Here is a 23,151-nt window from a genome sequence, read left to right on the forward strand (position 1 = left end):
ATACAGGAAAAGTTAATTTGATTGTTTACTCCATTAATGTATATGAAATCAGCAAAGGATTTGGGTTAGTTATATTTGGCCCTGGACCTGTTCTTCAGTTGTAATTTTCCTCTTAGTTTCTCTTGGTGTCCTTTAATGAAACCTGCACAACTTAATGATATAGTTCAGTGCAACACAAATGACAGGCTTGAAACAGAAATGTCTGAGGCCTGGATTTAAAGCATCAGGTATTGTCATCTCAAAGTAGTTAATATAGAATAATAAAGATTTGTTTCAAGTCAGATTTTCAGCCTTTGTTCTTCTGTCCCTCAAAACAATTTTCACTTGTGACAAAACCCAAGTTTTTGGTCTGTGTAGTCAGACTTCTGCTTCCATCTCAGATATTTCACTGGGACAGCCAAACTATGTGCTGCAGTCACTGGCAGCTTCCCCTATTCTATTGCACACCTGACCAGATCATTGAAAGTGATATTTTTACATGCTGAAATTTATTAATATAATTTCACAATTTCTGAGTCTGCACGACCATTTAGAGATCTGTGACTCTACACAATAAAGGTGTTAAAATACTAAAAATGAAACAACTCTTCTTTTACACCATGAAGCATATTTATGATATTTTGGTGTAAGCTGGAAGCAGAGGCTGTTCAGAAAAACCCTGAAGTATATTTTTTAAAAGGTTTTCTGAACAAATTTCTAAAGAACCCCAAAAGGAAAGTCCTAAAATGTCATCCCTACCCAATTTTATTATGTGGCTTTTATGGTTGAAAAAGTGGAAGGTAAAAACTGAGGATTTCACAAGTTTCCAAGGTGTTTTCTCCCCTTTGCTACGTAGAAGTAGTGTTATGCCATTCACAGAGAGGCTGCTCTTCCTTCTCCCAGTGCACAGTAAGTGATTCTGGCATGTTATCTTCCAGGGGTCCTGTGCCAAAGGCTAAATATCCTAGATAACGAAGATCATATGTGTAATCTAGTAATACATTCCACTTGGCGCTAGTCAAATACAGAGTGTTCCCAGAGTCTTGGACATTGTGTTTTCAGGGTTTTAGTCAGAAGACATGTGGATGATCCAAGCTATGTGACTAGAAGAAGACAAAAATAGAGACTTTTAATAAATGTAAATTGCCAGAGGGCTTTTTTATAGGGAAGATGAGAATTTGGTGTTTCAGGCAAAACTGATTGCAGGGAGGAAGGGAATAAAAGCTCATTGCAAGCAACTAGCTTGTTAAGTAGATATTTCGGTTGCAATAATTTTGCTCATTCTTCAGTCACGTCCATGACAGTGAGTAATTTTGCCTCACAGTGTGATTTCCTGAGGTGTGTTTGTTTGGTGAAGCTCAGCACCGGTGCACTATGGCATGGAGGGGTGGAGAAGGAGCACCCGCCCCTGCGCCTCACGCCGCAGCCGTTTTTACCGGCTGATAGAGGACGAGGCCTTCATGAGGAAGAGGGTCCCCGCCCCGTTCCCTTGTCTGTCAATGCTGAGGTGGGTGTTGCTCTCACACAGCCCCACAGGCACCATGACAGAGTTTGTCAGAGTGAGATCAGAATCAGCGTGAATGGCACCCCCTGGGCTGAGGCCGCCCCTCTGCCAGGGTCACCACCTGTCAGGCAGAAGAGCGGCACCTTTGGCCAGGGCCGCCACAGCCGGGCTAGTCGATGGTGCCACTGCTGGTGGCTCATAGGGCATGTCTTAGGGTCACCCTGCTGCAGGGCACAGCCCTGGCATGGTGGGAGACAGGTGACACCTCGTGGCTGATTTTGGGGGGCTCTGAGGGGCAAAGGCTGTCATGCTGTGTGTGTGTGCCAGTTTCCATGTGTGTCGGTCTCTGTGTGTGCCGTACAGGTGTGGGGGTTTGCCTCCAGAGCAGCCAGCAGCAGGAAGGCGTGGGCTCAGAACCAAGAGCGGGAGTTAGCATGGACAGGTACTATCCCAGCCTGCTCCCATTCCAAATGCTGATGCCACAGTTTGGGTGGGAGGGGGTTCCCTTGAAGCTGCAGAAGAGCGGGGAGGGGAGAAGCCAATGGGGCAAACGTTCACTTTACGCTGGTGCCTTCGGCAGTAGAGGCAGATTCCCACTGTTTGGGGCAGTCAAGGCCATGCCCTGCCTTGGGGCTATTCCCTGGTGTGGACCACATCTGCCACACCAAGGATTGTGAGAGGGTGACTGGGATAGCAAGGGATGGGCAGGTAATGCTGGGCACTCACCCACACAACTGAAATGGCATCTCTAAAGCCTCCTCCTGTGCCCCCAGCCACCCAAAAGGTGTGGTCACAAGGGATGAGGCCTCTACGGCACCTTCATTGACCCGTAGAAGAGGCATGCCATGGAAGGAAGTCCTTGCAAGACAAGTCTTCCTGAAGCCACAGGGCTTGAGGTTTTTTGGGAAGCACAAGGGCTGTCACTGTTGTCAGAGTGGTCCTCCAAGGTGAAAATCAAAGTGGCAGCATCTCCAACCCTGTGTCCTCCACCCCTCGTCTTACAGTATTTTGTCGGAGAGACTCAATACACTCAAAAATACAGAAGAGCTGTTTTATGAATCAAAGTTAGAAAAAGGACAAAATCCCACAAAATAGTTTCCCAATGTGAGGGATTGAATACAGTCACCACTCATTTTATCTTGATTTATGATACTTTTTCCACAAAGCTCCAGCTAGTCATCAATAAAGAGGGGGAAATCCTGTTCCTAAAGACTCAGTCAACAAAGCAAATGAAAAGCTCTTTGCTTCTGGGTCTAATTTTTAGATTTAATTCACCCTTGAAACAGTTGATCAGAATTTTTAATAAATTTTTTTCATTTCATGAAAGGTTTTGATGTTTTAACATTTTATGCTTAGTCAGAATAGGCAGAAATCTCTTCATGAGAAATTTCCTGGATTTCTCCCCTCAGTATGTCATAAGGTAAGGATATATGAATTTGTAGAAAAATAGTGTTGGGGGTTTCTTAATTGTTATTTTGTATCAAATTCCTATTCCTTTTTAATGGAATTGCACATAATTATAAAAACTTGTGATGATATTCTACAAGTTGTCATTTTTATAGTATTTCTAATTCATGCTTGATTTAATCTAATTATGACACTGGAGTATTATTTCCTTAAACCATGTGCTTGAACACAAAACTTATTTTTACCTAATAGTAGCTGGGATAAAATTTTATTAACTGTTAACAAGGAACAGAATGAACTTTCTGAGGCCTCAAATGGCCTTTTAACTTAGAGATTGGCATTCCTGTCCGTCTGCTGCGTTTTTTCTGTTTTGTTTTGAGTGTGTGTATGTGTACATATGTTGGTTTTTGACAAAACCCCTCAGTTCTTCATTTATGACGTAGAAACTGGCTTATAGTGATCTGGAGATTGAAATGAGCTGCAACTCCTAGAGATATGTTGCTTTTTTTATTAAATGGAAAGGACTAGAGGTAACCAGAAGGAATCCTTGGAAGCAAGGTATTGAAGTTTAAATAAGGGATTAATTTTTCAATAAGTGACTAATAGTTTAACACTAGTGCTTTAAACTGATTCCCTTTGGATAGAGTTTGTGACAGTTTTAAGATCAAGACAGTGAGAGGCACTGCTCATCATGATGAGTGCAGGGCTGTGCTTGTCCAGATGTCTCAGTGTCCACATGTGCTTTTGGCTGCAGACTGTTTTAAGGACTTTCTGGATTAGGCCTTGAGGTCTGGCAGAATGCAGCTGTTGTCCAACCATTGTGTATCCCTGATTTTAGACAACGAAATCTCTGCCAAATGACAGTCTGGCCAAGCAGTTTGGGCAGCAGCATACCTGAGGAAATCACAGACCAACTCCTTCAGACTGCTCTGTGATCATTTATCTTGTGTAAACAAGCAGAAAGGCTCTAATGATGTGAAGGCTGATATGCAGCCTCTGGTGCTCTCACCTCTGACAAGGGTCAGCATTAAATAGACATTGAACACTCTCCCCAGGCTGATACATATTGCTTCTCTTGGTCCAGCTGCTTCCTCGTATACAAAGCTGCTGGTGAGGCATTGTAATCATATCATGGGAATAACAGTCTGTCCTTAGATTTCTTTTGTGCCAATGTCTTAAGTGTTTGAGTACCAGGGGCTAGATCCAATAAAGGATAATAAGCCTCAAGGGCAAGACATGGTAATAATTTCAGTACCTGAATCTAAAACCATGGTTGAAAAAACATCGTCTCAGAGGCTTCCTGACCTCTTCTCAAGTTCCTCTGTTCTTTAGATGCTCTCCTGCTGACCAGAGAGCTCCCAAACACTTGGAGTTGTACTTTCACGCATCCCAGTACAGCATGATTGCTGGCAGCACTGAACAGGTAACTACCATCATAAGGTGTAGGGATATTGGAAATCCTCTAATAGCTTTTTTCCACAGCTCAGATCACTGGCAGCACAGGAACCTCTGACTAACATACCTGAGTAGCTATGTAAAACACTTGTTGAATAGGTAGGCAGATAGTTCAGAGTGTGAAACAGGTGCGTGTGGCTGCACGGCTATTCATAAGGAATCTGGGTCATTATGCTTGCAATAGCTGGCAACAGCAGGTATATCAAGTAATCTCTTCTCTGTAATAGGATAATTCCTGTGTTGTAGTATTAGTATTAAAATATAGTTTAAAGCCCTTGAGGCAAACCAAAGCCAGATTTGTTCCTGTTACAGCTGGGACGGGTGAAGTGACAGTCTTATCTTCCATATGGCACCCATATTGGTCATCCCTCTTAAAGAAGTGATCCTTAAAAACTTAAGCCAGTACAAGGGCTGGGCAGATTCTCTCTTCACGTCTGTGGTGGGGCTTTGTGAAGTTCATCCCACAGTGTCCCACCGTTCATAGAAACACAGAATCATAGGATGGCTTGTGTCGGAAGGGCCCTTGATGATCATCTAGTTCTAACCTTCCTGCCGTGGACAGGGACACCTTCCACTAGATCAGCCCCAATTCAACCCAGCCTTGAGTGCTTCCAGGGATGGGGCATACACAACTTCTCTGGGCAACCTGTTCCAGTGCCTTACCACCCTCCTAGGAAGTAATTTCAACTAATTATTCAACTAATAATTTCAACTAATTGAAACCTACCCTCTTCCAGTTGGAAGCCATTCCCCTTTGTCCTGTCACTACATGACCTTGTAAATAGTCTCTCTTCATCTTTCTTGTAGGCTCCCTTCAGGTACTGGAAGGCTGCAATTAGGTCACCCCACAGCCTTCTCTTTTCTAGGATGAACAATTCCAATTCTCTCTTGTAGGAGAGGTGCCCCATCCCTCTAATCATCTTGGTATCCCTCCTATGGACTTGCTCCAACTGGTCCATGTCCTTCCTGTGCAGAGGACCTCAGAGCTAGATGCAGTACTCCAAGTGGGGTCTCATAAGAGCAGAGTAGAGGGGCAGAATCCCCTCCCTTGCCCTGCTGGCCATGCTGCTTTTGATGCAGCCCAGGATACAATTGGCTTTCTGAGCTGAGTGTACATTGCTGGCTCGTGTCAGTCTTTCATCCATGAGATCCCCCGAGTCCTTCTCCCCAGGGCTGCTCTCAGTGCTTCATCCCTCAGCCTGTATTGATATACTGTGGGTTGCCCTGACCCAGATGCAGCACCTTGCACTTGGCCTTGTTAAATCCCATGAGATTCCCGTGGGCCCACTTCTCAACCTTGTCCAGGTCCCTCTGGATGGCATACCCTCCTTCAGGTTTGTCAACTGAACCACTCAGCTTGGTGTCATCTGCAAATTTGCTGAGGGCGCACTTGATCCCTTTGTCTATGTCATTAATGAAGATATTAAATAACGCTGGTTCCAATACAGACCCCTGAGGGACACCACTTGTCGCTGATGTCCATTGTGACTGAGCCATTGACCACTACCTTCTGGATGCGACCATCCAATTTCTAATCCATCTGACAGTCCACCCATCAAATCCATCACTTCAATTTACAGAGAAGGATGTTGTGGAGGACCATGTCAAAGGCTTTACAGAAGTCCACTGACCCTGAGATTAGCTCAGTTGGTTAGAGCATGGTGTCAACAACAGCGAGGTTGTGGGTTTGATCCTCATATGGGCCATTCACTTAAGAGTTGGACTTGACGATCCTTGTGGGTTCCTTCCAACTCAGAGTATTCTGTGATCTGTCCTTTCAGTTAGATTATATCCTTAGCTCTTCCCTTGTCCACTGCTGTAATCACTCCATCGTAGAAGGCCACTAGGTTGGTCAGGCAGGACTTGCCCTTGGTGAAGTCATGTTGCCTGTCTCAAATCACCACCATGTTCTCAATGTGCCTTAGAATAGCTTCTAGGAGGATCTGTTCCATGATCTTCCCAGGCACAGAGGTGAGTTTGGCAGGTTCTTAGTTCCCAGAGTCTTCTTTTCTACCCTTTTTAAAGATGGGTGCAATATTTCCCTTCTTCCACTCACCTGGGACTTCACCTGACTGCCAAGACTTTTTGAATGTCATGGTGAGTGGCTTGGAAACTACATCAGCCAATTCCCTCAGGACTCTCGAATGCATCTCATCAGGTTTCATAGATTTATGTACATCCAGGTTCCTCAGGTGGTCATAAGCCTGATCTTTTCTTAGAGTGAGAATCTCTTCTCCCCCAGTTCTCATCTTGCTGTCCATCCACTTGAGAGGTGTGGGAAGAGAACCACTGAAGACTGCCACTGAAGACTGAGGCAAAAGGCAGATGAGCCTTCTCCTCATCTGCTGTTACCAGTTTATCAGCATTGTTTATCGGGGGTGTGCTGGTTTAAAGGTAAACCAGCAGGGGAAATGGACTCAACTCAAAAGAGAGATTATAAGTCAGAATAACAATTTAATAAAATAATACAATAAGTACAATTATACAGACAAACAATTGGTTTTAACCCACAAAACCCAAATATATAACCCAGCACCCTGGGGCATGTACAGAGTGGTGTTCTTTGGGCCCCCTGAGTCCAAAGGAAAAAGTGAGGGGAAAACCTGTCGGTGAGAGTGCTGTTGCAGTCTGGTCAAGAGTGGTGATTGCAGTCTGGTCAAAAGTGGTGATTGCAGTCCAGTTGAGGGTGGTGGTCTCAGTCTGGTTGAGAGTGGTGATCTGCAGTCTTCCTCTGGATCCCACGAGTGGTAAAAAGGTTCCAAAATTCCAAGTTTATATATTCTCCAGTTCAGGCAGGAATGCTCAGTCCTTCCCTCAGAGCGGGGAATTCTATAAAAGGGTATGAGGACAGGAACATCTTTCTATCTCGCAGGCCTCTACTGCTAACAATTTCTGGGAAATGGCATGGAAGGCTATAGAATACACAGTTTTGGGTTACACCCATACCATGATGAACTGGTCTCAGCTGTCCTAACTAGGACAGGGGGGAACCCCTTCTTTGCTTCCTTTCCTGGCTGACATACCTGTACAAGCCCTTCTTGTTATTCTTTGTGTCCCTTGCCAGGTCCAGTTCCAGCTTCGCCTTGGCCTTCCTCACACCATTCCTACACAAGTGAACTTCCTCTCTATACTCTTCCCAAGTTGCTGTTATGTTTTGGGGATACAGGCAATGCTGGTCAGCAGTGGCTCCAATGACAGCTGTACTTTGTGGAAGGATAAAGCATGGTGAAGACATGTAGCTGCAGACAATAGGGCAGGCAGATACATGCAGGCTCATTAACAGCCATACACGATGGTCCCAAGGGATTTCTAAAGATGCTCACACCAATCTTTTCAGTTCATGCGCACATCAGCTTGAAATAACTTGTTTCTGTAGAGATCTGCAGCATGTCCTAGCTATTTTTGGTAGCCCAGAATTCCTGGCTTATTATATGACCTATGCTGAACTCTTGTAATACAGTTTGCAAGGAGATATATGTAAACCCCTTTTGAATAAAAGGTTAGCTTTATCCATGAGGTAAGTCAAAATCAATGGAGTTGAGCTCGGCTTTTAAATGTCCCAATTGTAATTAAGTGGGATTAAATGTCCCAGTTGCAATTACTGCTTCTCAAAAAAATTAAGGTAGAACAGAAACCTTGTCCCTTCAGCCTACTAAAATAATACTTGATCCTTCTAATGGGACATGAGTGAACCTGAGATCCCAGAGTGCTTCCCTGTATCCCTCCTCAGATTGGGTAGGAAGAAGCTGTGTTGAAAGTAGCAAAAGTAGCCTGTGCCTCCAGACTTCTTGTAGGCCATGAGAAGCTCAAAAAAGCCCAGACAACAATAGTGAAGAACTGCAGGGCTGGGGTGTTAAGTTTGGGGCTTTTCTTTGCCCTTTGTTTATCCTACCTTTTTTTTTTTTTAATTATTTTTCTTTTTTGCCCCCCAAAGGTCACTTTTTTGGTTAATCATTTTTTGTGAGTTTTTCTGTTTGCCTGAACAATGAAATCTCTGTTTGGATAGACAGTGCCTGGATTGCATTTCCCTGGTGCAACTGGGAAACTGAGTAACTCAAGGTGTTGCTACTATGTCAGTCAGTAAAAATGAGGGGGGGCTGCAGTGGTGAACAGAGGAACAATTATTCCAAAGGCCAAAAAAATTTTATTGACTTCTGCATGTGCATATGTCATCTCCTAAACCTCCCCCCTGCTCAAGGGGACTTGAACCAAAACCCCTTGAACTTGTTGATTGCTGTAAGAGCTATATAGCAGAACTGGAGGACACCCACACTGCAAGAGCTTTTCAATAGGATTTAAATAACTTGCACTAATTTATTTTCTGATGGGAACAGGCAAAATATGACCAAAATGTGTGGTGCTAATTTATACCAATAGAGAATTTTGCCCTCGTGCTAAATTTTCAGAGTAAACACCTTGCAGCTGTTTGTTAAAATAAAACAAAAAGCCTTGGAAAAAAACCAAACCACAAGCGTGTTTCCTGTCTCCAGCCTCCACGCTGTAGTGCATATTTGCTCTGCGGAGAATATTGTCCTTTTGGCTATGTAAAAATTATTTAAGTGGAGCTTGTTTTCAGTTAAGCTGCCAAGCTTCCATCCTGAAATGTGCAAGGATTTTGTTTTAACAATGCATTTTACCCTACAGCTATGTGGTATTTTACTGCCAGACTACAGAAAAGTAATACAGTTACATGCCTCAACACCTGGAACATTTAATCATGTTATTCATCATAATAATTTTTATTATGTTTAATAAGATTTTGATATCATGCAGAGATTATACAAAACAATTTTTAGCATCCTATTATAATCTAAGTTGGAATATTTTTTTCAATGTGTATTGTATTAAAATGAGTACATCAGGTTTTAGGAGCAGAGGAGTGGTATCCAATTTCCTAAATATAAGTGATACATAAAATATAGATAAACTGATTTCTGCCCTAAAATGTAAATTTGTCTATTTATCTGAGTAAAACTTGCTCCTAATTAATATTCATCTTCCTTCCATTGTCCAGGCTTCTGCTTGCCCTGCTAGTGCTGTAGAGAGGGTTGCAGCACATTTTGGTCCGCAGTCTCTGTGACCCTGTTGGGACTCACTGCTTGGTCTTGGGTGCAGTATTTTCCACTGTATCTTTCTGAGGTCCAGCTACTTGCACAGAGAAAGTGAGGACAGCCCTGCACTAGAGGCTGTGAACTGAAGCCAACGTATACTCCAGGGCAGAGGGGTCTCTGTGAGATACACTAACCACAAGGAAAAATGTAGGGGTAAGGGGTGACTGCGTTGGATTTGTTCAAACACATTACTTGGAAAAAAGAAGTTGCAACCAGTAAAGAACACTTATAAAGTAGAAGCAGGCGTTTTAAAAGTTAGTAACTAATGCTCTTTGGAAAACCAAGCATTATCTCACTTACCTCATGGTACAAAAGCTACTGTACGCACAACAGTGATGGCCTAGGGGACTTTAACAGAGTGCTGCAGAAAATAGACTTGCTATTTCTGGAATGCTGCACTGTTTTCACAAAGTGCTGCTTCAACTGCATAAGATTTACCATAGATAACAGCAAGCAAACATGCCCAGCATCCTCAGAACGAAGCTCCCTTGGCATAGCAGGGATCAATTGACAGCAGATTTTCAGAAACAGGTTGGCAGCCCATGTGATTAAGACAGTTTTATGCTTGTCTATTCAAGTCTCCTCTATAAATAGTCAGTATAAGTTTACAATTGCATAGTAACTTTGTGTTGGCCCATATCTTACCTACCACCTTCCTGGAACACGCTCCTATACTCCAAGCTTATACTTTTTTTGCTTACTTCCACCCTCTAGGTATAATTATTATTTATTACAATAAAGTGCCATATAAACTTAGATTAAATGCATATTCTGGATGATGAGGACTTGAAATGGGCAGATCCTGAGCATGTGGGTGACTCACTGAGGGCACTCACTGGCCATGTTTGGGAGGCAGTGACAGAAAGGAGTAGTTAGCACCTTTAAAAATGCACAGGATCTTTATATATATGTATATATAAATATCTGCCAGTCTAAGTAGGGCTCTGAGCTGCAGATTGCTCTGTGTGGGTGAGCCTTGTCTGCGTGTTGTCTAGTTTATGGTGAAAGGAGCTGTGAATGCCTGTCCATGAAGCCCACGGGGCTTTGCATGGTCATGCTGAACAGGTAGTGGGAATGGAGCAGGCTGGACTGAGCAAGTCATGGGAAATGGGTATGACTGTTGGCATCCCTGTTTTCAGCTCCTTACTCCGTCTATAGATGGTTTGTGAGTTTGTGCCAAGCCAGAAGCCATGTCACAAGAACACCTCGAGCTAGATAGCATTAATGTGCAGAACCATGTAGTATCTCTGTTTCTGCCCTTTTCCATCTACAGCTTGTTTGAGCAAATGATTAAGAACCTACACAGGGCTTTGCTTGTTCCTCAGCTGTTTTTCAAAGATGAAGTCCCTTGCTGATAAATTTTGGAGGTAGGTCTGCTGTGTGTAATGCAGTTGTAGCCTCCTTTCTCTTCACAGCCCTTCTAGCATGGGGACTGAATCTTCAAGCCATATGCTTTAATAAGCTAGCAACATGATAGAGGCTAAATTAATTGGGAGCATGAACAGGACCATCTCCATTGTCTTGTGTTCAGTCCCAAGCACGGACAGTTCTTTTCAGTGTACAAGAAAAGCTCTTCTTTCATTTTGTTTTTCACTCTTCTTTTTGCATACAGAACATGATGTTCTGTTTTATGTGATGATTTTGTCAAAATCTGTGATAATTTTGTCAAAATCTGTGGTGATTTAGTCAAGTTGGCTAGAATATAGTGCAAGTCACATCCAAGTTATCATTTATAATGAAGTTTGGTATATGTCAAAGTCCTGACAATCTTAACATTGCACTGTGGTGCACTATAAGTAGCTCTTCAAGGCAGATCAGTACTCACTGCTGTGTTAGAGGTTTGGGTTTTTTTTTCATCTTATCTCATCTTATTTGGTGAGCTCTTGCACACCACATTGGAGCTCTTTGCTTTTGGTTAGTTGAAGAATTGTTCTCAGTACTTTATTTAGTTAAGTATCTTGAATGCAAAACACCTTCTAGCCGTGCAATATGGGTAATATGTGTTAAAGGATTTCCAGCTGTAAACCATGTTGGCTTCCAAGCGCCAGTTAGCAGGACCTGCCCCATTAGCAAATATATGAAGCAAGCATCTATTAAGCTGTTATTGAAGTTCCTTCTCACAGGACTTTTAGGAACTTAAGGGTCTGAGTAGGAGGCACAGGAAAAAAGTGCAAATATTGTTACCTGATTTCCAATATAAGCTCTATTAAGAAAATGGAGAAACTTACCTTCTAGATCTGGCTTGCTTTTGGGGATGTCTCTAATGATCACAAATCACACGTTGTCCCTGACTGATAATCCGTTTTGGCAAAAATCCATAACGTGGGCTTAACTGTAGACGTTTCTTACTGTGCAGATAGCTACTGTTTCACTAGCCTTGAAAGGATGTGAGTAGCTCCTGCTTCTCTCAGTGGGTTGCTCTAGCCCAAAGCTGCGACTCAGTGATGGTAAAGTAGATGCTTTACTGAGAGACTTGAGGTTGAATATTTACTGAGGTTGAATATTCATTGACTTTATTATTCCTAAAAGATACACTGGACATTTTTTAGAGCCATTCAAAACTGGCCTTTGAGATATAGAAAATAAGTTCTTTTGTCTCTGAACACGGTGAGGAGGGTTGGCAGAGGTTCCGCTTGGTGGCCTTTCTAGCCTTTAGCCAAGAAAAGGTTAGATTTATGCTGTAAGCTCTATGTGTGTAGGCACATTCGCTTCAACATCATCATAAATGAGTTGGATGCAGGACTTGAAGGTACACTGAGTAAGTTTGCCAATGACACTAAATTAGGAGAAGCTGTTGACTCCCTTGAAGGCAGGGAGGCCTGCAAGGACTGGGCAATCACCAACCACATAAAGTTCAATGAGGGAAAGTGCTGGATTCTGCACCTGGGATGGGGCAACCCCAGATGTATGTACAGACTGGGGAATGAGGGGCTGGAGAGCAACACTGTGGAAAGGGACTTGGGGGTCCTGGTTGATGGCAAGTTGAATATGAGTCAGCAGTGCCCTGGGAGCCAGGAGGACCAACTGTGTCCTGTGGGACATCAAAAGTAGTGTGGCCAGCATGTCGAGGGAGGTGATTCTGCCCCTCTGCTCTCCTCTGGTGAGACTCCACATGAAGTTCTGTGTCCAGCTCTGGGGTCCTCTGTACGGAAAGGACATAAACCTGTTAGACTGGGTCCAGAGGAGAGCCATGAAGATGATTAGACTGAAACACCTCTCCTGTGAGGAAAGGCTGAGAGAATTGGAACTGTTCAGCATGGGGAAGAGAAAGCTCCAGGAAGACCTTAGAGCAGTACCTAAAGGTGGCCTATAAGAAAGGTTACCTTGAGAGGTGTTAAGAGCCCCATGCCTGGAAAGATTCAAGGTCAGGTTGGTCAGTGCTCTGAGCAATCTGATGTGCTTGAAGATGTCCCTGCTCATTGTAGGGGGATGGGACTAGATGGCCTTTAAAGGTCAATTCCAACCCAAACTATTCTATGACTCTATGATTTGATTATCCTCCTGAGTCCCTTTCAACTCAGGATATTCTATGATTCTATGATTGATTCTATGAAAATTGGAAAGAGCTTCTGCCCTTACTCAGGCTTCGGCACTGCTGGAGGCATGCAGTAGTTTTGCTTACAGAACACATGTGTGAAATTAATAAAGGCTATGTTGTTCACTATAAGAGGAATTTGGAAAGGTATTATGTATGTGTGTTTGACAGACCAAGTGCAGCCTCTCAAGTGGATGGGCTGACTCAGGTTTCAGCCTTTTGAATAGCTGCCATTTTACTACTCTGCTACTGAAAAGGTGGATTTCTCACCTACCTCTTGTGAAGGACTTCAGAGGTTAAAAAGGAAAATGGCATTTTATTTCAATAGGCATCAGTCATGTGGAGAGTGTTGGTGCTGCATCATAAGAGGAAATCGACTTCTGCAACTGCAACGATATCATCAGCGGAGAGAAGTTCTGGTAGAGAACAATAAATAAAACAATGGAGTGAGGTTTAGGATGGAGCATGAGCAGTCTCTGAGAGGGATGTCTTACAGCCGAGATACCTGCAATAGCTCATTCCAGCTGAGCCACCTCGGAACAGATTGTTCCCTTGAGGCATCTTATAGCTTAATCTAAATCATAGATAGGCTGACGTAATCATCAACTGAAATCAGTGGAAAGCTTCCCATTGGCATAAATGACATTTGGATCATGGATTCAGTAACCACTTAACGTGGGCTGTTAAACTCTCCTTAGGAAAGTATGATTTCTTTCATTGTTTTCACTACAAACAGGTAATAAAGCTGACATCTCCATTAACACCAAGAATAAACATTTTGTAGGTCATGCTGTTTAGGTATCAGTTTTATAGGAAACCCCAAGGAAGCTCTGCAGGGGAAAAAAGAAGTAATTTTTGTGCTTTATGGCTTTTAGTAAATACAGGATTGATGAAGTGAGCATTGATGTGTTTGCTTTCACACTGAATGCAGCTGGAATGTGTTTTTCAGTGTTTGGCTGACTAGTGTGGAATTCAATTTCATATATTTCACCTACAAAACTGAAGACTTCTTTTAAATCAGTGTCTTTTGAATAGGCACAAAATGCCTATTTTGATTAATTTCAAAAATAACAGGTGCAAAAATTTACCTTCTGGAAAAGCCAGGAGAGAAATCTTCAATTATCTTTACACTAATTTTAGCCAGTACAGTGATTTTAGTTTTTTTCTGAATAAGTCAAGAATATTTTGTAGATATCGTCAAACTACAAGAGTTTCTCCTTAGTTAAAATCCCACATAGCAATTTCAGTCTTCCGAAATAGTATTTTAGGAAAAACTGTCCACTTAAGACTAGCATTTTACAATGGCAATACCATCAAAACATCAGTGTCAGCCTTGCTTCTACAGAAAATGGAACATGACTGATTGCTGGCTGTGCAGGATCCCCGTCTATCCCCATTATTCAGGAATCAGTTCACAGTTCCTTCTTAACAAACCTGAGTGATGGCTTTTTTTCCTGCCAAACTGGAAAGATGTTACTTTGTGGGATTTTTACATGTGTTAATCATGAAGTGACTTTTAGGGAAATATAGCGAAGGCAGAGAGAGCCCTATATCGCGGACTTATTTTTTAATTATATCAGAAATCACACTGACTTAAGTACAGAGCTTTGCCTAACTCTATTAAAAGGAATTTTCAAAGAATCAGTATTTGTGTACTTAGCACTTTTTCAAAACTAGACTCGTTTAGTGGCCAGAAAAATCATTGAGCCAGTAAAAACTGAACTGCAGAAATACCTCTCTCACATGAATCCCTATCCCAAGGATATTGCCGATCTGCGTTTTCTTCAATGTAACAACACTTGGTTTCATTCATGTCTTGTAACAATGGAACATTAATTGAGAGGATCAAAAGCATGCTTTCCAAACAACATTTTTGGCACTGCTGACATGAATTTCCTCCGTGTTTCTTGTTCCTGAGGCCTTAAAAGATTCTGGATGAATTAATGACTTTGATTTTTTTTTTCCACTTTGTTTCTAGGGAAGAAAATATTTTTGCTTTTTTTTTTTTTTTTTTTTTTTTTTTTTTTTTTTTTTTTTTTTTTTTTTTTTTTTTTTTTTTTTAATAAGGCTTATCAGGTAAACCCTAATATTAGAGTATGTAAGAGTGCTTTAGAGTTCAGATGACAGATGTGCTTGAAAGGCACTGGGTCAAAACAGTTCAATTTGCTTGACCCTACTGGCATTACTAAACCTACTACACCTTCATTTGCATACCTATATGAAAAAGATTTTGCTTAGTTTAATTTAAGGGGTTCCTGGGCTTACAAATCAGGATGTAGAAAATACACAAACAGGAATAATCAAACAGAGTTGCCTATATGGAGACAGCAAAGCCTGACCCTATGATTTTAAGAGTGCTTCTGCTAACTTAGTTACAGCAGTGTAACATGGAGAGGGCTTTCCTAGCTGTTGTTGGTACTGGGTTCAAATACAAGTGACTATATCACTGACTTAATCTTTGAGGTAAGGACCATGGATGGCTTTCATGCAGGTCAATTCATCACCATTCCTGATTTCTGCTTAAGTTTCTGTGCCAAGCGCTGCTAAGGAGTTAATGAAATGGAGTCCCGGTTGCCTAACACTCACCAGTGAACTGGTGAATTGGCAAATTCCCATCCCATGGAAGTGGAAGGGTAGAAGAGGTGCTCGTTGTTCCCCTAATTCCTGTTGCTGGCCACACAGCATGTATCACTGTTGTACAGTGATACATGATCCTTTCCAAAACTCCTTTCTCTGCTTTAACCTCCACACTCCTAAACACCCCTTCTGCTTCTTTCTCTCTCCCCTGAAGGGGTACGTAATGAAAGACATGATTAAGACATAGTTTAAGACAAAATAAGTTGAGGAATTCTTTCAAAAATTCAGATTCCCAGCCAGAAAGGGGAATGCAAGGCCAAACAAGGCTCTCCCCAGCAGGCAGAGATCCTCATCGGTCCTTACACATCAATGAAAGTGTGTCCTGCTAATGTGGGCCAATCTCAGAGCTTATCCTTTCTCTCCCAGCTGTCAGGATTTCCTAAATAATTTCCTTCATAATCCACCCACAGGTATCAAGGAGAGGAGGGTTGTGGGTCATCTAGGCTCTAAGAGAGGCACAAGAAGGTTTATGACCTTCTTTGAAGGTTTTCTCTGCTCACTCATGTTTTCTTTCATTTCCTTCCTATTTCGTTTTGTGACTTTCACTGTATGAGTTCCATTTCTTCTCCCAGCAAAGTCATTAGGTGTTTGTCATTCATTCCAGTGGGGCCAGGAATAAACTAGAATTACAAAGCTGTTCACTTCAGCCTGTCCTTGCCAAGCTGATCCCGCCAAGTGTTAGCTTAATTTTTTTTTTTTTTTAAGAAGAAAAAATAATACATTTTAATAAAAATTGAACTGATCCATTTTACCAAAGGGAAATGGTTCACTTGGAGGCATCTCTAGGGAAAGCAAATAACTGGAAAGCTGGATTTTAAAATCATGAGTAAAGATACTGTTGGGTCCTGGTTTTAATCCAGAAATTCATTATTTAAGGTCCACCAGAGTGTAAGAGACGCAGGTTCAGTTCTCGCACTTTCCCGTAAGAATTGGAAGCCATGTCTCTGGCTTTCAAAGGGAGAGCCTGACCTGCAACAAGCATCTAGTGAGCCCTAGAGGAGGAGTGTCATCCTCTCAGACCCTCACATTCATTCGGTTCAGCTCCATATAAATAGTCATTTGTTAGAGCAAGACTCAGAAATGAAGGCTATCCTATTTGGGTGAGTGAGCTGACCATCATGCTAGGGAAACTCTATTTCTGCTTCAGTAACTATTCCACTACTTTATGGAGAACAGGAGGGGTTGAGAGAATCATGTCTCCACCTTGGGCTATAAACTCTGCAATACCTCCTTAGAAAAGATCAGTGTCTTCCAGGAGACAGTCTTAATTTTTTCCCTATAGACCTGGGTTTGGATTACCCAGCAGCCTTAGACAAGCATAGCTCTGGTCACACAACCAAAATGTGGAACAGGAGCTTACTTCAATGTTTTTGGATTGTATGCTGGGAGAGAGAAAGGCCGAGCAGCCTTGTCTCACGTTGCATCTGGTACATGGTCTGTCTCTAGCAAGGTTCGGTTACACCTTATGTTTGTCCTTGGTTGGAATACTTTCTATAAATCACTTTTAACCCTGAATATGAGTCCTATTCTGAGCAAGGTGATTGTGCAGTTATCTGTTCATCATGCATATGTCTCCTCTCTTTTTGGACAGCGTACAGAAGGTGAAGTATTTTGTCTAAGGCTTCAATACAAAGGGAATCAAATAAAAAAAGATAAAATGTCTAAATTATTGTCCTTTGCTAAATGCTAGATGTGGTTAGGCTGTAAAAGATTCAGTGAAGACAGTCCCTAATAGATTTTCTGTCAGAATCTGACTGCTGAATTATCCTCTTAGTCCCTTTCACCTTTCACTGAAATGTGGTCAAATAAATTGCTTTTTGACAGCAGATATGGGAATTCACTGCCTGGTTCTCAATTTACAGGCAACTGGCTGATTTGATTTTCTTTATCCCATTTGTTTTATTTCCTTTTTCAGGGAAGGCTGCTTGTCCCCCATCAGCCCAGAGGCATGGCCTCTTGTGCAGTCTTTCATATGCCACAACCGAACGTTCATCCTGGATGGCCATGTGCAGCTGAAGACGAGTCTGCAAACCCAGGAGCGACACCTTTTTCTCTTCACAGACATTCTGGTTGTTGCCAAGTCCAAGTGAGTATGGCCCGTAGCCATAGAGGAATTCCAGGATGCAACATTTTAAGGAAGTATCAGATGTTCTTTGAGTATTGCTTGCATTGTGTAATCTTCTCTGCTCTGGGAGTGCAGCGTCACAGAAAAGACTCACTGGTGCTCGGCTATGTCTGTTGTGCTACCTTCAACTTGTCATGTTTTAGACAGGGCATCTTCAGTCCCATGGGATGTGCATAACACCACTGGTGGGGTTAGAGGTCTTAACCCTTACCTGGAAGCTGCTTTGGATACACATCAGTGATGAGCAGCTGTATGAAAATAGAGATTGCAGATGGCATTACAGTGTATGTCTCCGCAGTTTGTCCTGTGCATGGGGAAGGGGAAGCGATGCTGGGCAGTCTGGGTAGTGTTCATGTGTAATCAGGCTTGCTGCTGAGCTCTGATTATTCACTCTACCATTCACAATTAAATCACATTTACAAGCTGTGTCTAGCATGCCAGCTTCATGCAGCATTTGTGGTTTAAGGCAGTTTTAGAGGGTGCTTTCACTTGTTGTTATGGGTTATGGGGAAATAATAATAAAAAATCCTGATGTAGCTTCACTCTCTGTAAGGCACTGTGTTGTGGTTTCACAGGGTGGGCAATCTCAGTATGAATCCTGGGCTTTTGCAATGTGTCATTTCGCTTAAGCAATTGTTTCAGGGGCTTCTGGGAAAAGCCAGAAGAAATCTGTGTTTTCTGTAGAAATCTGAGCCGTGTCTGTTTGAATCACACATGGTAAACATAACCCTCCCAGCTGAACTCCCTCACTTGATGTGGTGTGACAACACAGAGGATGTTTTACACAAAACATGTTCCACTATGGGTGGGTGGTGAACGTACGGATATTTAGGGGAAATCTTGCTATTCTACCAGCAGTAGCAATAACAACATTGTTACTGTATTGATTTATGTTTGTTGCTTGTTTAGAGTGGAATTCACCTCACCTGATTTCAGCTTTAAAACGTGAACTATTTGCAACTTACCCAGGTTTCTAGGCCCCTCTTACAGTCACTGAGGCAAAACCAGCACCTTAGTGCAGCAAACTCACCTGGAGCCGAAAGAGTGTCGATAGTGGGTGAGGAGAGTCAGGTTCTTGGGGGTCTCTCACTCCATACACTGGCTATCCAGCATAGCTTAGCTCCTAAATTGTAGAAGACTGAAGTCAGAAGGGGTAAATCCCTCCCACCCCGGTCAGCATGCCGAGCAGAAGCTATGTTACAGCCCCAAGCTGAGCTGCACATTACTGCAGGTTTGACTGGGTCCCAATGGGACTATTTGCATAGGAAAGCACTACTCAGTGCAACCGCACAAAACCCTGGTCCCCAGGGAGTAATAACAGCTCTTACAGCATGTGATTTAATGTGGAGCAGAGACTGCAATGTTTGAAAAAGATGGAAGAGAACAAATTGTGCTTTTGCATGTGAAAAAGGAAGGGGGCGAGTCTTTGCTAGAAATGGTAAAAATAGTATTTTAAGTGATATTACTTCATGTATTTTGAAGATCTAATTGGGATGTTCTCTTTACAGCTGCTCTGTCAGCAATTAAAGCATCAGAGCTGTCACTAATGAATACTACATAAAAATCAGCATTTTTAAAGCTGTCTTACCAGTGTTGGTTCCTAGAAGGAAGACCTGAGCGTGTGTATTGCTATGTGGCCGTGACTATTGATTGCTATAGACTTTTTAATAGCCTGTTGCAGAGTCAAAGCAGTCAGACCAGGACAGAGTTAATGATGCAGTTGAATCTGACTTATCTTCAGAATTATTCCTTGTGAAAGTGCTAAAAATTTTTAATACTCTTTTTGTCTTAAGTAGTTTTTTGGCTTGAGGCATATGAACCCCTACATTATCTTCAGTACAGCTCAGTGCTGTGCTCGTGTCAGCTCAGCTGCAGGTAGCCAGTAACTGTACAAAGGGAGCTCATGTATAATTAGTCTTCGTATGATCAGCAAACAGGTACAAGTTTTTCCTAAAGAGAGCAACAAGTATCTTGTGTCCTCTGAGCTTGCTGAGTAAAGTACTGTATAGCACTGAGCTCCTGCTTAAAGGCAGCCAATTGGCATTGCTCCCATGGAAATTTGTGAGGGATAAGTCCTCTCCACAACTGGTCCATGTATGACTTTGGAAAAGGGGCCTCTAGGTTCATTTTTTGCTACTTTCTAATAATTTCTGAAATGTAGACTGTTATGTTTTCTGATCGTGCGTTATACCAGCTTATAAAAAATAAGAATAATACTCACATGTTGTGCTCCTCTGCTGCCCTGTCCTTCACTGCCTTGATATGGGGATTAAGTCACAAATGAATTGATTGAAAGAGTTTTTATCACTAAATCAAAGTTATGTATGTAAAATATTATATACTCTTTTCTATATATTGATTAGATTTCTTACAGAGAGCATGTGTTTTTATTTGGCAGAGTAAATACTTCAAGGATCTGTCAATTCAATTATGAAGGTTTCTTATGTAAATTTTTGTGTGGAAAGCACAGAGAAATGATTTCCTCTTTCTCCTTTGTAATATGCACCTGTGTATATACACATGCCTTTTAAGGTCATTTTCCCAATATGTCTGGACATAGAAATTAATGGTTGAGTGCATACATGGAATTATGGTAACAGTCTCACAGTAGATCCATTAATGCTTTTGTCAGAGGGTCCTATTAAGGAGATTAGCAAATCCAGTGAGAAGTTAATCTTCCATCTGTTATTGGTTGCAAAGTGTCCAGTTGCAAGCAAAAGGAACTGCAAGTGCCCTGCATGGAGTGCATCAATACCGACACCATTGATGTTCATGATTTTTCTGTTGATTTCAGTGGACTTGAGATCTGCCTGATGTTTACAGTAACGTTTGCTAGGGGACTTCCTTAAAAATATATACAATATTAATTAGATTTTAGTCTGGCCATTTTTAAAACATTCAGTCATGCTACTTCCTTAGTCAGCAATGATATATTCATTTTTAGAGGTAATGCTCTGGCACTTGAGTAGAAGGCCCACTTTTCACAAATACTGAGAACCCATGGATTGCATAAAGGACATGGCAGATAGGGATAAAAATATACTTCAGGCTCTTTAGATGTTAACGAAGGCTACTGTTTCAGTGCCTCTGGAAATCAGGCCACTTGAATACTGATAATAGCTGAAAGCTGTGACTAGGCATGGCAGAAAGGGTAAGAACATACATCAAGCATGATTGGAGAACATCCTTGTGCTTCTGCCAACACCCTGCTGACACCTGCTACTGGCACTGTAGGGATCTGGCTTTACGAACTGTAAATGTTAAAAAAAGTGAAACAGCATGTAGAGTGTTCACTGTACTGGGTAATGGGAAAAAAAAGTTAAGGAGAAAGGGAGGGTCAACAGATTGATTCGGTGGCGTAAGACCAGACATCCATTTATTAACATCTACATTAGAATTCACAGCTGTATTTTTTGTAAATCTACGTTTTCACGGTTCATTCTGTGGTCAGTCAGAATACAGTTAGTTTTGTATTCTTGACAGACCTTACTTGTTGCATCATAAACTAATTTTTAACAAGCATGCTGAAACATTCTCCTGTACTTTAAGTTTGTCTTTGATTGGGTAGCAGAACATAATATAGTGAAGAGAGGTGAAATGTTCAGCTGATCAGGAAACACTATGATCTTAGTTTAGCTGAACATGGTGTTTAGCTTTTAGTTTAAAAAATACAGGAACTTCAGATGGTATTTTACAGTATTTTACGACAATCAAATTGAAATGTATCTTTTTACCAGATTTGATTTACACTGACAGTCCTTTTTTGCCCAACAGTGCGAGCATTGCTGCACACCATCTCGCCACACATGTTAGTACAATGTCAGCTGGAAACCTCAGACAGTCAGGGTTCAGCTGACTGCAAGTTCACCTATGTCCTCCTGAAAGCCACAAGGTTCAAGTACTTTTGTGTTTCCGGGTGTATTAGTTCAGTCTATTCTAAGTCAAATACCTTGTAAATGAGACTAATCTCAGAGAAGGTAGCCCATGTGTATCAAAGCTCTAGGAAACTGCTTATGTGGCATATTTATTTATAGAGCCCTAATCACCACGGTGCCTGGCACTGTCCCCATCATGTTTGCAGCACAGTGGTGAGCTGATATGCTCTTGCTTGCATGTCCCCTCGGTTTCAGGTAGGGAACACTTTTCCTCCAGCCTTTCCCTGCTGGCCCAGGAGAACCATAGCTCAGGTAATTCCGACTGCAAGGCTTGAAGTGAGCGGCTTTTGCAGTGCTACAGAGCTGCATTGACTTTGAGTTTTTACTTGTTTCTCACATAGCACTAGCGCTCACCAATCCTACAAAGGAAGGAGACTTATAATGAGAAATTAGGTGGAAGAAAGAGTTGAAATTAAAATATGAAATTGTGTAAATTTGACCTTTATTGTTTAGTAGGATAAAACACAGGAAGGGCCAAATTTTTAAAAATTGGGGAAATTTTGTATCTTCCTTATACATGAGCGAATATTTTGAGAATGCACAAAGTTCTGGCTCATTCTCCAAGTGATGTGGACCTAAAGCTACTATGCAGCTAGTTCGTGGAGGCTGTATGGTGACCTGTGCTGTAGTTAACACAGATGACAGTTTTCTGCTTGTTCTTTCTTCAGGATTGCTTCATTTGCCCTGACCTAGTTGTCACTACTTAAACTCATCATAGTTTTTGACCCTGGGGCTAAGCAATAGAACTGTATTATAAACTCCTCAATAGCATTAAGGTCACTGAAAGGAGACTCAAGTACAAGTGGCAATCTTTGCCTCATGGTGAGATTTGGAGAAGTACTCTAGATACGAACGGAAGTTTTCCCCCAAGAAGGGTGATTCCCAGGGATGCCACAAGCAATCTGTTTATTCCACAAATAAGAGGTCTGTTGATCCCATTCAAATAAGAAATTGATATGTTTTTACATGTAACCCAATAAAACATTGTTTTCTTTAACTGAAGCAGAAGAGTTTCTTCTATCAGCTCCAATGCAAGCTTTACATGTGCCTGAAGGAAGAAAAATCTCTAGTTGTTTAATCTGTCTTGCTATGTTTTCATGTGTGTGACTTACCTATGATTTTCTGCCTGCAGGTCACACTCTCATTTCAAACTAAAGTGCCAAGCACGTCTCTGTGAGATGTGGACAGCATTTTGTACAGAAGAAGTCTGTGAAGGCAGCACAGACCCAGAGAGGTCTTTTGTTTTGGGCTGGCCCACCACAAACTGTGTGGCAAATTTCAGGTAAGAATTGAGATATGTTTTATTTACCAAGTTACTTAAATGTTTTTAGGCTGGCAGGTAATGAGACTATCACAGATTCATTTCAGCACCAGTGAATGTGGGGCACAGCAACTTGCTGATTGTTAAACCAATTCCTTCTACTACTGTGAGCAAGTCACCCTCCACACCTCATCTTCTGTCT

General features: G+C 41.9%; 1 protein-coding gene across 5 annotated transcripts in view; it reads left to right on the forward strand.

The window, feature by feature from the left end:
* LOC113986991 (rho GTPase-activating protein 20-like) overlaps positions 1-23,151 on the forward strand; it is a 62,064-nt gene that overhangs the window by 13,607 nt on the left and 25,306 nt on the right. The window contains exons 1-5 of one of the 5 annotated variants that reach the window (XM_039384322.1): positions 1,450-1,486; positions 1,847-1,925; positions 2,840-2,903; positions 17,544-17,714; positions 22,821-22,970. In XM_039384322.1, coding sequence (XP_039240256.1) covers positions 2,863-2,903; positions 17,544-17,714; positions 22,821-22,970 — 362 coding nt within the window. In that variant the 5' untranslated portion in view covers positions 1,450-1,486; positions 1,847-1,925; positions 2,840-2,862. Of the gene's footprint in view, positions 1-1,409; positions 1,487-1,846; positions 1,926-2,839; positions 2,904-17,543; positions 17,715-22,820; positions 22,971-23,151 lie in introns of those variants that run through there. The other 4 variants (XM_039384321.1, XM_027719212.2, XM_027719209.2 and 1 more) reach the window with 4 other exon arrangements.

The sequence above is a fragment of the Pipra filicauda genome, unplaced genomic scaffold (assembly GCF_003945595.2).
Source record: "Pipra filicauda isolate LSUMZ 115617 unplaced genomic scaffold, ASM394559v2 scaffold346_size766342_pilon, whole genome shotgun sequence".
In the NCBI taxonomy this organism is placed as follows: Eukaryota; Metazoa; Chordata; class Aves; order Passeriformes; family Pipridae; genus Pipra; species Pipra filicauda.